Raw genomic sequence first — 16,788 nt, forward strand, 5'->3', positions numbered from 1 at the left:
TCGGCAGCAACACTGTTCTTGTTTGACCATTGCCTTAGCACATAAGGTATATAGGTGTTCCTGGAGAAAACCTGCATCTACATCTCTACTGTGTCCAGGTCTGTGCTGGCAAGACACCTGAGCCTCTTAGCTTCTCTTTGGTCACTTTATAAAATGAAGCCAATACCCATCTTCAGCATATTTGGGTAAGGATTAAAATACTTTAGCATCTCTCCTCTATTAAAATGAGTCCCCCATGGGGTAATTTTTACTTTTGGATTCTGGATTATGGATGTAATATTTAAGAAGTGGGTCTAAAATCATTACTTATTATTACCCAACAGTGGACAATTTAAACGAGGTGTTTCAGCCTTACAGACTTCAATGAATAGGACCTGGTCTTCACCCACTCTCTCCCACCTACCAGTTCACCCTCTATCTCTGTTAGGAGAATATTGTCTTTGTTCATCTTAAAAAGTGTGGTAACGACACAATATGACAAAATAATGTGCGATTACTTTATGTGAAACCTACAACAGGAACTGTGCAGTTGGGTGATCTTCATAGCTGCATGACTTCACCAGGGTCATCTTTGTTTACTTCCAAAGGGGTCTGGCAGGGAGAAAAAAAAAAATCATGTGTCAGGAGGCTCTAGCGTCGCTAGAGTGTAGGGTTGAGGCGGTTGCCAAGGACTGGAGGAGGAGGCTGTCTGATCCCGTTACCCAAAGCTCTGATGTTCTCCACCAGAAGTGTTCAGCACTATGGGAACTGACAGTGCAGAGATGTCTGCCCCCAGAACCTCACTTTGGGTCGGTTTTCAGAAGTGGGCTGATGTAGGAAATGATATTGAAGGCTCAACATTTTTGAATGTCTTGTCAGCATTACAGAGATTCGCTTTGACCCTGGGCCACAAATACTCTTAACCTCCGGTCTTTACAAAATAACACATGTGTAAGAAAGCACATGAGAAGCCTGAGTGTCGTACCCCCACATGGTAGCTTAGCTGCAGGAGGCCCTGGGTCTGATCCCCCGCACTGTGTAATCTCAGCAGTCAGGAGGTGGAGGTGGAAGGACCAAGGCAATCTTGGTTGCCTTGCTAGCTCGAGATCATCCTAGGCTCTTTAAATGTACATGAAAGAAACCCAGAAAGCTCCCAGTTCTAAGTAGGGTAGCTAACAGTTGAAGCAGGTAAGTTATGAGATCTTTTTCTCAAATACTGAAGAGAATCTGTTTCTAAAGTTACTAGGGTTAGATAGATTTTCATGCTTCCTGTGTTAATGTCAGGGACTCTTTGGCAGTAAAGAAGTTAAAAGTACACTTACCCCTCCTGGAGGATATTTATATCCCTTCCACATCGTTCCTGCAATGAGAACCATCCATAAGACAACGATCATCGTGGGCCTTCTTGGCTGGTGATGGTGGGAAGTGGTTATTGGAAGGCCTGGTTCTATTTGCAGAGTCCTGGGAATCTGTCTGGCTTCATTCCAGACCAGATGGTGGGTGGCCCAGCATGGCAGTTCCTGACTGGTGAACTTTGTGGTCTAGTCTAAACTAAAATGGCCATTTTGGCAGGCAAAGCTCAGACACCGATTATGACATCAGTTCCTGTGACACCAGGGCCTCAAGGGTGAGGGCAGCAATGGGTTGGCCGGGACATAGGCATGTTTGGATGAAAGAAACTCAAAAGGCTGCTACTCTCACACCTCTGCTTAGAACCTTAGTAAGCCATTACATGATAAGATATGTGTTGGCTTATACTGATAAAGGCAGGAAAAGATGGTTGTGAATAACACATCAAAACCACCTGGATCTATTGGGGGAATTAACAAACTAGGTGGACAACAGCTTTAGACTATTGTTAGGCTACCCAAATACGTTTGCATTTTGGAAAACAGCAGTTCAGCCCTCGAGCTGGCTAAAACTAATACCTCCTTGGGAAAGGAACAGAATGAAGATGTCGACTGCTTATGGGGCTCTTTCACAGCTAGAGAAACAAGCACAAAATAATTTCAGTGGCTTAGAGTCACACTCTGTGGCAGTGTGATAGAAGTGACTCTAGACAATGTCACTTCTATCACACCCACACAATGTGGCAGCTCTGAACCAGCGAGGCTAGGGGAAAACCAGAAGCTAGCTATCGTTTCCTGCTCTTACTATACCTGGGGCTGGGGCTACCATTCCCTGCCTTCTGGAGCAGCACCCCCACCCCCACCCCATCCTTCTGTTCTTGAGTCAGCAAATTAAGACTACCAAGAGAAGCCAGGCAGTGGTGGCACAAGCCTTCCATCCCAGCGTGCGGGAGGCAGAGGCAAACAGGTGTCTGTGAGTTCAAGGCCAGCCAGGGCTCCAAAGTGAGTTCCAGGATAGCTGGGGTTACACACAGACACTCTGTCTTGAAAAACCAAAAAAGAAAAAAAAAAAAAAAAGTAAAAGACTACCAAGAGTAAAATTGCTCTAACAATGGCGACTGCTCTGAAAAGCAGATCTGGATGAAATGGGTGGATTGCTGGAAGCCCAGCAGAGGGTTTGCTGAAAGGGTGTCACCCTCTGTTTCCAGTGAGGGGAGTAGGAGATTTCACAGGTCTGGCTTGCACCCCCCCCACACACACACAACAGTGAGCTGGTTATGTGGTGGTGTGTGTACCCAAGGCCGCTGTCACCAATAAAGGCTTCCTGATAGCTTCTCATTTCACTTAGTCAAATGTGTAGTTTACTAATTTTCAGGCTTTGCATTACACACCCAAATGTGATATTCACAAAAATAGTAAAAGGCTGAAATATTTCCCATTGTACCAATGAAGAAACTGACGTTCAGAGGATTTAAACATCTCAAGTTCATGCAGTAAGTTGCAAAGTTAGGTCTTGATTTCAAGTTTATGTTAACTCTAGTTTCACAATTCTCTAGAAGAGGCATTAAAAGTGCTCATCTTAGAATGATCCATGCAAGATAGTTATGGACAACCATGCTGATTAAGCCAATTAAAAGCATGAGTCTAGCTGGAGAGATGGCTCAGAGGTTAAGAGCTCTGCTCTTCCAGAGGTCCTGAGTTCAATTCCCAGCAACCACATGGTAGCTCACAACTATCTATAATGAGATCTGGTGCCCTCTTCTGGCCTGCAGTCATACATGCTGTATACATAAATAAATAAATCTTTAAAAAAAAAAAGCATATGAGTCTTAATAATGGCCATACCATGAGTGGGTTTATGCCTTCAAAATGTCTCTTAGTGCCCAAGCTCAGGAGTACAGCATTTTTAAAGACAAAAGCAACAATTACATCAGTGGAGGGGGGTCACATCAGTGAAGGATTTGGGGTGGCCTCATAACATCTGTTCTCTTGCAAAACTCTGCATGTTTTCAAGATACCACATGACATTATCTTTGATTTACACTTCCTTTCAGTTATTTTAGTTTTATATCTTAGCTTGTACAAACGTTAATTACTCTAGTCAGTCTGTCTGGACCATGGTCAGGGTCACAGACAAAAGTGTTGCCAGATACGGCTGTTATGGCTGTCATGGGATAGGAAGCTGAGAAGTGTCTAAGCAAGCACAGTTGTGACAAGACGGTATTGCCTTAGTCATTTCAGTCTGAGCCACATATGGGTGGCAGGTGACTGTAACCCCAACACTCAGGAGGCAGAGGCAGGCGGATCTCTGTGTTAGAGTTTAAGGCTATCCTGATCTACATAGTGGGCTCCAGGGCAGCTAGGGGTACATAGTGAGTCCTTTTCTCAAAAAGAGAAGAGAAAAAGAGAAGGATCTATTTAGGAAGAGACAGGAGATGAGGGAGGAAAACAAAGTAGAGAGGAGGGGTACTATAGTCAAAGTCTGCTGTACACATGTAACTTACATGTGTGTATGATAAAATATTTTATATAATTAATATATGCTGATATAAAATAGTGTTTGAGAAAAAATGGACTACTACATGGGATTTGTTCAGAAGGAACCCTGTGAGGCATGGTTATTGACAGGCAGCTGGTTCTCAACCTGCTTTCCCAGCAGAACCCCTGAGTCTTCTCCTTTAACATGTCTCAAGCTGTTCCCCTCCAGTCTGCCTGTTTCCCAGAAGGATAAAACATCCCGGCGCCTGCAGGGTGTTAGAGCATTCTATGAACAGAGGGACCCAGCCTGACAGACTGACCACTCACTCACAGCAGCAGCTCCTCCTCCAAGGCTTGGCTCCTTCGTCGTGCCTTGTTCTCCCAAACAGGCAACCTCTCTTTCCACTTTAGAGTTGGAGGCTGAGTCAGAAAGAAAATTAGAGGTCGACATGGCCCCACTCATTGACCCCATGATAATCAGTGTTTCTGTGTAGTGAATGGAGAGAATGCTCAAAGAACGCCCCATCCCAATGTCCCTAATAGAAACTCCTCATCTACTTGGCTTGAAAATATGAAATTAGTCACAGTGACCAACAGAACTGTAAAAAAGCTGTTAAGGAGGAGGAGGAGGAGGAGAGAAGAAGGAGAAAGAAGAAGAAGAAGAAGAAGAAGAAGAAGAAGAAGAAGAAGAAGAAGAAGAAGAAGAAGAAGAAGAAGAAGAAAGAAGAAGAAGAAAAGAAGAAGAAGAAGAAGAAGAAGAAGAAGAAGAAGAAGAAGAAGAAGAAGAAGAAGAAGAAACCTGTAAAAATGCCATAAAGCCAGGATACAAGTGACATTATCAAAGCAGGCAGAGGGGATATTAAACTCTCCAAATAAGGATGCCCCAATGGGATGAGAAGATACTGGCTTCATTTCTGTCACATGCTGACTTTCTGTTGTTAAAAACCTTCAGCTGCCTTTCCTGTTTGGTCAGAAACCCCAGATGGGAGCATGAGGCCAAGCCAGAGATAGCAGGGATGCAAGGCTGGTGCTTACCATCGCCTCTGGAAATGTACCCATGTAGAAAGCGAGCCCAACAAAAAGCATCCAGCCCAGCACGATCATCACCAAAAGAAAAATAATTTCTGAGCTACAATCACACAGTGAGAGATCTTGGCGAAGGAGCGAACTCATGAAACCTTCCAGTTGATAGACGTGTCAAATGTTAGTTCCATTCCTTGGTTCTAAAGGATCCGAGACTCTCTAATGAAGAAGTTGGAGTCTGGGAAGGCATTGTGACATCGCTGGTCATGTGACTTGGATTCACCGTGCCATAGATACTTCCCCTGACAGTACCTCAGCACTGTAAGTTCGTGTACCTTACTGCACAGCACTACTACAAGGTAGGTACGATCACTATAACCCCATTTCACTAGGGAGAAAATCAAAGCTCAGAAAGCCCACAGGACTTACACCAGGGGGCACCAGGGCACACTACTGATGTGAGACACTGTTGACAGCTGCCAATGAAACAAACTGAGGTGTAGGAAAATGATACATCTATTTTGTTTTACTTTATTTTACTTTTTTTGAGACAGGGTCTCATGTATTCCGGGCTGGCCTCAAACTTGCTATATAGCCAACACTGTCCTTGAACCCTTAATCTATTTCCTCAATCTACCTCTATTTTTATCCCTACAGGACCTCTCCTATCTTTAAGATGGGGTTCCTTTAAGAGGAGGGATACTTCCTCAAAACCGCTTGGTACTTATAGTCTTCAACACCCATGGTCAGTTCTCCACTAGTCCTCTTTTCTAGGTTATCAAAAGAATCCCTGGCCTTTTCCCAAAAAAGCCTCCAGTTGGCACAATGGTTTTCTTCCCAACTGTCCTGTGGCCAACTTTCTTTTATGTTCAAACTTCATAGATGAGTGGTCTACACCCAAATCCACCTTTACAATCTACACCTTTTCCCACATGTTTCATTCTGATCTAACCCCTAGTTCAGAATTTAGGTGCTCACTCAGACATCATCAAAGATCTCATTTTTGGCAAGTATAGCAACACATTTTGTTATATCTGACCTCCACGTACACACTCTACCATAGTTCTACATGCGTGCAACTCCAAAGACACAGAAGGTACTCTCCCTAAATTGTTTTGCTAAAGGTGATCATACTTTACATATGACTGGGAAACTTGATTTCCTTGAAACAATACACCCAAGTCATTAAAATGAATCTTACAAAACCATGTGTGATGTCATGGAATCCCAGTTTTGGGGAAGTTAAGGCAGGATGACTGCTGTGAGTCTAAGACCAGCATGGCTACGTAGTAAATTCCCTTCCAGTCAAAGCTCTATAGCAAGACCCTGTCTCAAAATAAACAACAACAAAGTCTCCACTCTTCAAGTTCTGTGTAGCCCTGGCTGCCCTGAAACTCATAGAGATCCATCTGCCTCTGCCTTCTGAGCTCTGGGATTAAAGGCATACATTACCATGTCTAGCTTTCTTTTTCTTCTTTCTTCTTCTCTTCCTCCTCCTCCTCCTCCTTTCATGTTTTTGTTTTTTTATTTTTCAAGACAGTTTCTCTGTGTGGCCCTGGCTGTCCTGGAACTCACTCTGAAGACCAGGCTGGCCTTGGACTCAGGGATCTGCCTGTCTTTCCCTCCTGAGTGCTGGGATTAAAGGCATACACCACCACCACCTGGCTCTTTTCTTTTCTCTTCTTTTTTAATGATAAGTTTACTGAAGTATAATTACTCATTTTTAGTCAAGGGGAGAAAACTGCTGCTGAGTTTTGGAAAATATATCATCAGTCTTGTACCACCACCATCAAAGTGGAAATGTTTCTGACTACCTCTAAGGAGTATTGTGCATTTTGCCTCAGTTGCTGGGTTCTGGAGACCACTTGTGCATTTTTGTGTTTTCTTTTTTAATTTTTATATTTTGTTCTATTTAACATGCATGGGTGTTTTGCCTGCATGTCTGTCTATACACCATTTAAGTGCCTGATGTCTACAAAGGCTAGCAGAAGGCATTGGGGCTCCTATAACTGCAGTTACAGACAGTTGTGACCACCATGTTGGTGCTAGGAATTGAACTGTTTGTGTTGTTGTTTTTTTGAAACAGGGTTTCTCTTTGTAGCCTTGACTGTCTTGGAAATCACTCTGTAGATCAGGCTGGTCTGGAACTCATAGAGTTCCACCTGCCTCTGACCCCTGAGTGCTGGGATTAAAGACGTGCACTACCACCACCATTATTATTATTATTATTATTATTATTATTATTATTATTATTATATCTTTCAAATTTCTCCAGATAAATATTACATATGGGTGATTTGACTGTGTATGTGTCTGTGTACTACTTGTATGAAGTGCTGTGGAGGCCAGTTAAGGGCACTGGATCCATGGAACTGGAGTTATAGATTGTTGTGAGATACTATGTGAGTGCTAGAAATCCACCTTCTTATGTGTGTGTGTGTTTTTTTTTTTAAAATAGATTCAGAAACTTTATTTTTATTTGCATTGGTGCTTTCCCTGCATGCATGTCTATGTGAGGGTGTCAGATCTTGGACAGTTGTTAGCTACCATGTGGGTGTTGGGAATTGAACCCGGGTCCTCTTCTCTGGAAGAGCAGTCAGTGCTCTTAACCGCTGAGCCTTCTCTCCAGCCCCCCCCCCCACCTTCTTATTTGAGACAGAGTCTCTCACTGAGTTCCCAGAACTTGCTGATTAGTCTAGACTGGCTGGTTAACAAAGCTCCAAGGACCCATCTGTTTCCACCTTCCCAGCACTAGCATTACAGGACCAGGTCACCAAGCATGGCTGTTTTAAGTGGGTTCTAGGGAATGAAGTCAGGTCCTTACTGCTTGTATAGCAAGCACATAACTGACTGGACTCTCTCCCCAACCTCCAATCTTGAGTACTTTTATTTCTGTAAGACGGGCCCCTCTGCCTCCAAAACAGGGTCTCACTATGTATCTGTGGCTCACCTAGAACTCACAGACATCCTCCTGCCTCTACCTCCTGAGTGTAGGGATTAAATGTGTGTGGCACTATGTCTGGCTTGTAAAATAGATTTTTTTTTGTAAGATAGACTTGAAAATGGGTTATCACCCCAGAGAAACTAGGTAAAGAGGAGGACACTAAGAGGGACATGCATGGATCGCCCCAGGAAAAGGTTAAGATCTCCTGGGTAAACTGAAAGGGGGAATAGAGGGAAGAGGAGGGGGAGGGAGGAGAGGGAAGAGGAGAGGAGGGGAGGGGATGAGAGGTGGGGACATGGGGGAGAGATGGGGAGGGAGAGCAATGAAAGAGATATCTTGACAGAGCGTACCATTAAGGGGATGGGGAGAAATCTGCAGCTAGGGAAAATCCCAGGAACTCACAAGATTGTCCCCAACTAAGACTCACAGCAATGGTGGAGAGGGTACTTGAACTAGCCTTCCCCTGCACTCAGATTGGTGTCTGCCCTAATTGTCATCATAGAACCTATATCCGGTAACTGATGGACGCAGATGCAGAGAACCACAGCCAAGCACCTGGCCAAGATCCTGGAGTTCAGTTGAAGAGAGGGAGAAAGGATTGTAAGAGCAAGGGGGGATCAGAAGCATGATGGGAAAAACCACAGAAATAGCTGACCCAAGCTAATGGGAGTTCACGGACTCTGTCTGGACTGACAGCTGGGGAGCCTGCATGGGACTGAACTAGGCCCTCTGAATGTGGGTGAAAGTTTCGTGGTTTGATGTGCTTGTTTGTGGGTCCCCTGGCAATGGTACTAGAACTTATCCCAGGTACACAAACTGGCTTTTTAAACACCATTCCCTATGGTGCAACGCCATACTCAGCCTTGATGCAGCGGGGAGGGGCTAGGTCCAGTCCCAACATGGTATGACAGCCTGTGTTGACACCCCAAGGGAGGCCTCACCTTCTATGAGAAGGAGATGGGAGTAGGATGTGAGTAGGTGTGTGGGGGGGAGAAAAGGAGGGAGGGGAAACAGAGGTTGGTATGTAAAAGGAAAGAAAAAGTTTTTTAATAAAAAATTATATTAAAAAAAGTGGGGTTATGGGATAAAAAGTATGTCAGATTACTGGTGCTGGAGATACGGCTCAGTAGTTAAGAGCACTGGTTGCCCTTTCAGAAGACTGGGGTTATATTCCTAACATTCATATCAAATGGTTCACACCTGTTTGTAACTCCATGTCCAGGAGATTTGATGCCCTCTGCCTTCCCAGGGCACTTCTACATACATGGGGAATATAAACTCACACAGGCACATATATACACATATAAATGAATACATCCTTTCTCTATTTTATTTGTATCAGTATGGATGTTTTGCCTGCGTGTATGTCTGTACACCACTTTCATTCATTCCTGGTGCCCACAGAGTCCAGAAGACAGCATTGGGTCCCCCTGGAACTGGAGTTAACAGACTGTTGTGAGCCACCATGTGGGTGCTGGGAATTGAACCCAGGTCCTTTGGAAGAACAGCCAGTGCTCTTAACCACTTAGTCATCTCTTCAGCCCCAAATAAATCTTTTTTTGAGACAAGGTTTTTCTGTGTAGTTTTGGTGCCTGTCCTAGATCTTGCTTTGTAGACCAGGCTAGCCCAGAGGTCCACCTGCCTCTGCCTCCCAAGTGCTGGAATTAAAGGCGTGCACTACCACCGCCCAGCAAATAAATAAATCTTTAAAAAAAAAAAAAAGCTCAATCAGATTACATCACTTTTCTTCATAACCTTCCAGCGGCTTCTCTTTCTTAGTAATGGCCTGAGAAAGAAAACAGCAATCCCTGCTGTATATGATACCTATGCAGCTTGTTACATACACACACAGAGCTGCTTATCATATAGCTAAGCTCAGTACTGGCAGAATTCGCCCTGTGGATCCGAGCTAGATCAGTTCGTTCTTCTACTGGACAGACACACCCCACAGAGTATTAACACTAGAAGAGGTCGCTGAGACCACGGTAAAGGGAAACACAACAGGACCACTTGACAGTTTTGTCAAAACAGAGATGAAAACAAACACCAAACAGCCTCCTCCCTGCTAAGACGCGATTCCGCTGCTGCTTTGCCAGGACAGCCTTCTCATGGTCCAAGTGTGCCTGTCTTACACAAGATCTTCATTAGTAAATTAGCCACTGCAGTGTCTCTCTTCCGAGAGCACGAAGTCCAGAGTGAGCCTCTTCTCCTTCTTCCTTCCACCAAGTGTCCGAATCCCACAACAGAACCTCAGACACCATCTCCCTGAGCTGTACCAATGTCCCTCCCAACCCTGCTCCCTGACTGTGAGGAGCAGTAAACCTAGTTTCTTAACTACAGCTATGGTCCAGCCTCTGGCAGGACCTCAAGCCAGAGTCCTGAGAAGTATCTTTAGAAGGCCCCACAGTGCAGTGTCCTGACATCATCGCCTCAGGACGGTCTGGAAGGCTGGCTGAAATAGGCTGCCTGGCTGGCAGCTGGGAGCAAAGGTCAGCCACGGAGCTAGGGAACTGATTTCCATCCCCACCATCCAGAACAAACCGCTTTCTCAGGCTATCCCTAGAGTTTCTGGTTGACTAAGTCTGTATCTCTCATGTTAGATAAGCTCATTTTAGCCATCCTACAATGTGTCAGTATTTCAAAACATCACACTATACACAATAAATATTTACAATTTTGTGTCAACAAATCAGTTCTTCAATGTTTCTCTCTCTTTTTTTTTTTTTATAAAGATTTGTTTTTTTATTTTATGTGTATGAGTGTTTCAGCTGCTTGCATATGTACCATGAGAGGGCCTTATGTCTGAAGAGGCTAGAAGAGGGCATCAGGTTACCCGGAGCTGAGGTTACAAGTAGTTGTGAGCTGCCTTGTGGGTACTGGGAATAGAACCTTGCTCCTCTGCAAGAGTAGCAAACTGCAGCAAAGAGCTAAGCATCTCTCCACTCCACCTGCATTTAACATTGTTTAAATTATATATATATATATATATATATATATATATATATATATATTTTTAATTATAAATTATATATGAGTGCAGGTACCCTGGGAGGCCAGAGTTGTCCTATACCCCTGGAGCCAGTCTCTCCAACCTCAGGAATTTGCATTTCTAACAAGTTACCGTGAGGGCACTATGCCAGAAACAAAGATGGATTTTGCTAGCTATGAAGCTGGAGGAACCTCACAAGCAGGGATCTCCCTCAGGCGCAGCAGGAATCCTGCTGTACAAAAGACTTTCAGAAGTTAGAATGAAAAAGACAGTTTATTAAGCAAAAATACAAGGCACAATTAAAATGTTATGTGGCTTAAGGATAATCTATAAGACTAATTTTTAAATGTGGCGGTATGCTTATTTCCTCATAGAATTCTCCTATGGTAAGTGATATTATAAGGTGATTTATGAGATGTTATGTGTAGGCATGGATCAAAAGAATGAAAGCCATTTTACTATATAGGTCACATAAGGCGTCCTAAGCGTCGCATACTAGCCATTTTAATAATCTTGTTTGTGATGCTTGTCAGGAAAGAGAATATAATTTCTGTGCAGCTGATTTTTGGTCACTCATGTCAAAATCATTTTTTAAATTTATTTTTACTTGATGTGTATGAGTGTTTTGCCTGCAAGTATGTAAGCGCACCACGTGCATGCAGGGCCCGTGGAGGCCAGAAGGGGGCGTGAGAACCTGTGCAACTGGAGTCATAGACGGTTGTCACGTGGGTGCTGAGACCGTGTCCTCTGGAGGAGCAGCAAAGGCTCTTAACCGCTGAGCCTTCTCCCTAGCCCTGTGTCGAAATTCTTGACTCTTAGTAGAAGTTAACCAGATCCAGATAAATGAGGGGACTTTTTCCTTACCCACGTCATCGTGGCCTTTCGGTCTTTTTATCATCTTCACTAGCTCAGTTATCTAACAAGACTCCACTCGATTTCTCCCTCTCTACTCCGAAACTTTGATTTTGAACATCCAGCTACAATTTTTGGCTTTGATCGTCCGTCCGTCCGTGTCCCCCCACTCCACCGCACCCCACCACCCCGTTCGCATTCTGGGCTGAAATCAAGTCTTTCCGGAAACTTCGCACGCAGCTTGCACCTGTTTGCACATGGGTTCTTGCTAGCTAAGTTTCCCTCAGCAAGCCGAGGTGTTCTTCCGTCTCGCAGGACGCTGCGGTCCCCGGAGCTCCGGGTTGCTTTCAATCTTCGGCTTTGGGCGAAGCCTAGGCCCAGAACCCGCCCGGGTGGGCTGAATGGAAGGAGCGGGGCGGGACGGGTCGCTGCGGTCTCCTAGGCTCCGGGTTCCCGTCCACGTCCGGCTCTGGGCACCGCCTAGGCGTGCATCCTACCGGGGTCCGCCTACTGGAGGGGCGGGGCCCTTGCTCTGCGGAGGTTTGGGCCTCGGCGGCCTCCGTTCGCAGCGGGCTCGGGGGAAGGCGCGGCGACCGCGGCGGAGCACCGCAACCCTGCAGACCATGGAGTTCGACTGTGAGGGCGTGAGGCGGCTGCTGGGCAAGGTGCGGACGGGCGGCGGGCCGGGAGGGCCCCAGCGTTCTCCTCACCGCACGCTGCCCCAGCTCACACCCTCCTTCTACGCTCCCCCCCCCCACGCCCCCATATCCTTTTTTCTTTTCCCAAAAAAATTATTGTTGCCTTGACACTTCGACTCATCCTGTTGCCAAGGCTGGCCGGGAAGTTGCGGCAGTCCTCCTGCCTCAGCCTTCCGGTGCTGGCGTGACTCGCCTCTCCTTGAATGAGTCACTCCCAACAACTCTCCCTGCTTTGAAAAATCCCGATTATCCCCTGGTGGAAGCGATTCTCCGCAGTCTTCCTCCTGTGCGCGCTTATGAATGTACACGCCTCACTGCTTTGGTTTCTGTATTCCGCTCACCTAGACTGTGGCCACAGCTCAGGTGCTCACGATGAAAGGCCTCTGCAGACGCGAGTGCAGGCCCAGACAGAGCTTGCCGGTAGAAAGGTGGAGGGTTCTTCCACCCTCGACTCGCACCTGCGTCCTGGTCCCCGAGGCTGGATGCTCAGCATTCCTGATTCCCGTCCACGTGCAGTTAGGGGCCCTCTCGTTAGTGATCCCTGATGGGGCAGATTTCCCCTGGGAAGAACTGGTTTTCTTGGACGTGGAGGTGTCTCTCTTGGGACAGTTTTTACACCTGTAAGAGTTTTAAGAGCCCCAAGATCGAAATCGTTTAGTTTACAGTTATCGGTGTAGGTTGATTGAGTTTGGTTGTCTTGGCGTTGTCGCCCAGGCTATCCTCCCACTCAAGGCAACACTTCTGCCTCAGCCCTGAGCGTTGGGATTTCAGGCTTGAGACACCACCTCTGATTTGAAGGAAGAGAAGTACCATTACGCTGGGCTGGGTGTGGTGGTGCACGCCTTCAATCCCAGCACTCAGGAGACAGAAGCAGGCAGCTCTCTGTGAGTTCAGGTCCAACCTGGTCTACTAGTTGAATTCCAGGACAGCCAGAGCTACATAATGAGACCTCCTCTCAAAATACAGAGAAGAAAAAGAACAAACAAAGAAAAGTAGGATCACTGCGCTGCCTGTCTCTCTTTTAGGGGTGTGTACACCATACTCTCGGGCAGTTTATAGCAGACTTATTTATAAAAACAAAGTATCAGAAACAATCCAAGTGGTTGTTTTTTTTTTGCTTTTTTTTTTTTTGGTTTTTCGAGACAGGGTTTCTCTGTGTAGCTTTGCGCCTTTCCTGGAGCTCACTTGGTAGCCCAGGCTGGCCTCGAACTCAAAGATCCGCCTGCCTCTGCCTCCCGAGTGCTGGGATTAAAGGCGTGCGCCACCACCGCCCGGCTAATCCAAGTGTTTTTTAACAGGGATGTTCTGTAGTTTATATATTTCAAAAAACAAAAAAACCTCTGGTTCCCTAATTACTATGTTCTATTCCCTGATGAATCACCTTAAAACATATTTAATGTGAATGTTATTAATTTTTAGATGTTGCCAATGTAGCCAGCATGCATGCGTGTGTGTGTGTGTGTGTGTGTGTGTGTGTGTGTGTGTGTGTGTGTGTGTTACTAGGGCTTGAACCTAAGGCTTTATGCATACTTGGCAGGCACTCTATCACTATGTCCTTAGCTGCAACATTCCTTTTTAAAAGGTTTATTTTTATTTATGCTTATGTGTATGTGTGTGCATGTATATACTACTTGCTATGTGTGGTGCCCATGGAGGCCAAAAGAGGATGTCAGAACCCCTGGAGGTGAAGTTATAAGAGGTTTTGAGATATCTAGTGTGGGTGCTGGGAGCTGAACCCTAGGTCCTCTGGAAGAATTTCAAGTACTCTTAACTATCTCACCAACCTGCATACCTTTTTTTTTTTTTTTTTTTTTGGATGGGTCTCATGTAGCCCAGGCTGTCCTGGAACCCTTTGTGTAAACTAGGCTGGCCTCAAACTTACCATGATCCTCCTGCCTCTGCCTCCTAAGTGCTGGGATCAAAGGCATACGCCACCACACCTGGCTTGTTTAATTAAGCAGCTCTGTTTTCCAGTGCAGCTTTATCATCTCCCCAAAGCAGTGCAGATAGGTATAGGGGCATTCTGATTTCTCTCCATCCTCTCCTCCTCTCCAGCACTTACTGTTGTCTTTTTCTTTTTTTCTTTTTTTTTTTTTTTTTTTTGGTTTTTCGAGACAGGGTATCTCTGTAGCTTTGGTGCCTGCCCTGGATCTCGCTCTATAGATCCTCCTAGCTCCCCCACCCCACCCCCAGTGCTGGGATCAAAGGCATATGCCGCCACCACCACCCGGCTGCTGTTGTCTCATTTTGATTCTGGTTTGTATCTTGACTATGCTGTGAGTCCTCCAACTTTTTTTGTTCATGTTCAAGATTATTTTGGCTGTTCTAAGACTCATGAATTTCCATGTCAGTTGCAGTTTGGTGTTGAGATATGTGTGTGCTGCAGACAGAACCCAGGCCTCCTGGAGATCCTAAGCAAATGCTTTATCATTTAGATACCTCTCCAGCCCAAGTTTTAGATTTTTATTTAAAAACTCAGTTGGCTGGGCACTAGTGGTGCAGGCCTTTAATCCCAGCCCTCGGGAAGCAGAGGCAGGTGGATCTCTGTGAGTTCAAGGCCAGCTTAATCTACAGAGTGAGTTTCAGGTCATCCAGAGCTGTTACATAGAGAACAAGAAGCAAACAAAAAAATCATTTGAAGTTTCACTAAGGGATTTTGCTGAATCTTTTGGGCAATATTACTATCTTGATGTTTTCAGATCCACAAAGACAGGATATCTTCCCATTTAAAACAGCTTTCCAGGCCAGCCTTGGCTACCAAGTGAGCTCCAGGAAAGGCGTAAAGCTACACAGAGAAACCCTGTCTCGGGAAAAAAAAAAAAAAAAAAAAAAAAAAAAAAACAACCAAAAAAAAACCCAGCTTCCCATTTTATGTCTTTCCAGTGTTAAGTTTTCAACGTCACTTTCGTACCTTCTGAAGTTATTTCTGAGTATCTTGATTCTGTTTCCAGTATACTGGTAGATTTCTCTCCTCCTTTAATCCTCATCAAGTCTAGGGAGTGGGGGTATTATTCTCTTTGCAGGGAAGAAAATAAGTTGAAAGAAGTTACATGTTGTCTGCAGGGCCCCGAAGAAAGGCAGGAAGAGGCAGTTCACCTGCTGGTAGCAAACTCTTGCTTGTATTTATTTTCTCTTTGAAACTCAGGATACAGGACTAAAAGTGGGAGGGGAAGTCAAGGTGTCTCTAGCGAAGGAGGCAATCAGAAGAGAGTTAGGGACCAGCGGGCTGGTTAGACACCTTCCATCCAGCATGACAACTTTGAGTTTGGTCCCAAATGGTGGCAGGAAAGAACCAACTTCCCAAAGTTGTCCTCTGCCATCCACATGTCTACCCACACATATAGAACTACATTAAATAAATTAAAATTAATAATTTTTTTTAAGTGGATGTTCAATAGTGATGAACTGTTCACATCCTTAGGCTTTCCAGGTTATTTGAAGGCGTTTAGATTTAACTAACCAAGGCTTGGAGTTAAGCTTGGGTTTACTACTTTACTTGATATCCAACTTAGCAAATTGCATAGATTCTCTAGATTTCATTGTATTTTTATAAAGTGGAGCAGTTATAAACTCTACTTAGCACCATGGTTTAAAAGAGTAGATCAGAAAGACTTGGTGATGCACACTTATATTCCTAGCATTTGGGTGGCTGAGACAGAGGTGGCCAGCTTGAGGCCAGCCTGAACTATAGAGTGAGATGCTGATTAGTAATGAACTAGTAATGAACCGGATACTGGTGACACCTGTGATGGTAAAGTCCTGCTCGGGGCCTGGCACACAACAGGCGTTAGTCTTGTTCACAGCTTTGTTTTTATGCCATGCTCATTCCTCTCATTTCAGTACAAGTTCAGGGATCTGACTGTAGAAGAGCTGAAGAACCTGAACTCGTTTTTCCCGCACTTCAGATATTCCATGGACACCTACGGTACGAGTAGCATCCTCTAGCCCTTCTTGCATTATTTGGATTACTAAGTATTTGGTCTAAAGAGCTTCCAAATTATGCGTCTTTTCTTTTTTTTTTTTTTAATCTCAGAACGTGTGTAGTCAGGGATAGCCTTGAACTTCTGATCCCCATCCTCCATCTCCTGAGTGTTAACAGTACAGGCAGGCACCTCCACTGCCTGTTTTCTTTGGTGATGGAGGTTGAAGCCAGGGCTTCATGCATACTAGCTAAATATTCTACCAACTGAACTACACTCCAGCCCTTTTGTGGTTTTGAGACAGGATCGATCATGTCCCCCTGGCCGGCCAGGAACTCATTGTAGAGCACAAACTGACTTTGAGCTCATGGCAGTCCTGCCTCTACCTCTCAAGTGCTGGGTGACAGGCGTAGGACACCGTGTCTGGCAAGTTACATTCCTCTTAAGAGGGGAAGGTGGGCTTCGAACGTGGATTTCAGTGTCCTCTTTCTTGTTTGTTTGTTTGTTTGTTTTTGGCATGTCTCTGTGTGCAGTCGCACACTTTGATTACTGTTCT

The 16,788-nt window shown here is 45.1% G+C and overlaps 2 protein-coding genes across 6 annotated transcripts in view; one reads left to right on the forward strand and one right to left on the reverse strand.

Moving 5' to 3' along the window:
- Positions 1–475: 475 nt before the first annotated feature.
- Spty2d1os (SPTY2D1 opposite strand) lies at positions 476–5,059 on the reverse strand. Of its 3 annotated transcripts, none has more exons than XM_028860273.2 (4): positions 4,842–5,059; positions 4,138–4,226; positions 1,302–1,339; positions 476–591 (listed from the first exon to the last, which is right to left on the reverse strand). In XM_028860273.2, the coding sequence occupies exons 1-3, from the start codon at positions 4,977–4,979 to the stop codon at positions 1,318–1,320; spliced, it is 249 nt and encodes an 82-aa protein (XP_028716106.1). In that variant the 5' UTR covers positions 4,980–5,059; the 3' UTR covers positions 476–591; positions 1,302–1,317. The 3 variants fall into 3 exon arrangements, with proteins under 3 accessions (XP_028716106.1, XP_037054967.1, XP_037054965.1); XM_037199072.1 differs by having other exon boundaries at positions 4,134–4,226; XM_037199070.1 differs by having other exon boundaries at positions 4,127–4,226.
- A 28-nt stretch (positions 5,060–5,087) lies between these two features.
- Uevld (UEV and lactate/malate dehyrogenase domains) overlaps positions 5,088–16,788 on the forward strand; it is a 39,916-nt gene continuing 28,215 nt past the window's right edge. The window contains exons 1-2 of one of the 3 annotated variants that reach the window (XM_037199056.1): positions 5,088–5,188; positions 16,153–16,237. In XM_037199056.1, the coding sequence (XP_037054951.1) occupies positions 16,225–16,237 (13 nt within the window). In that variant the 5' untranslated portion in view covers positions 5,088–5,188; positions 16,153–16,224. Of the gene's footprint in view, positions 5,189–12,142; positions 12,280–16,152; positions 16,238–16,788 lie in introns of those variants that run through there. The other 2 variants (XR_003733481.2, XM_028860274.2) reach the window with 2 other exon arrangements.

This window comes from Peromyscus leucopus, chromosome 1 (genome assembly GCF_004664715.2).
Source record: "Peromyscus leucopus breed LL Stock chromosome 1, UCI_PerLeu_2.1, whole genome shotgun sequence".
Taxonomy (NCBI): Eukaryota; Metazoa; Chordata; class Mammalia; order Rodentia; family Cricetidae; genus Peromyscus; species Peromyscus leucopus.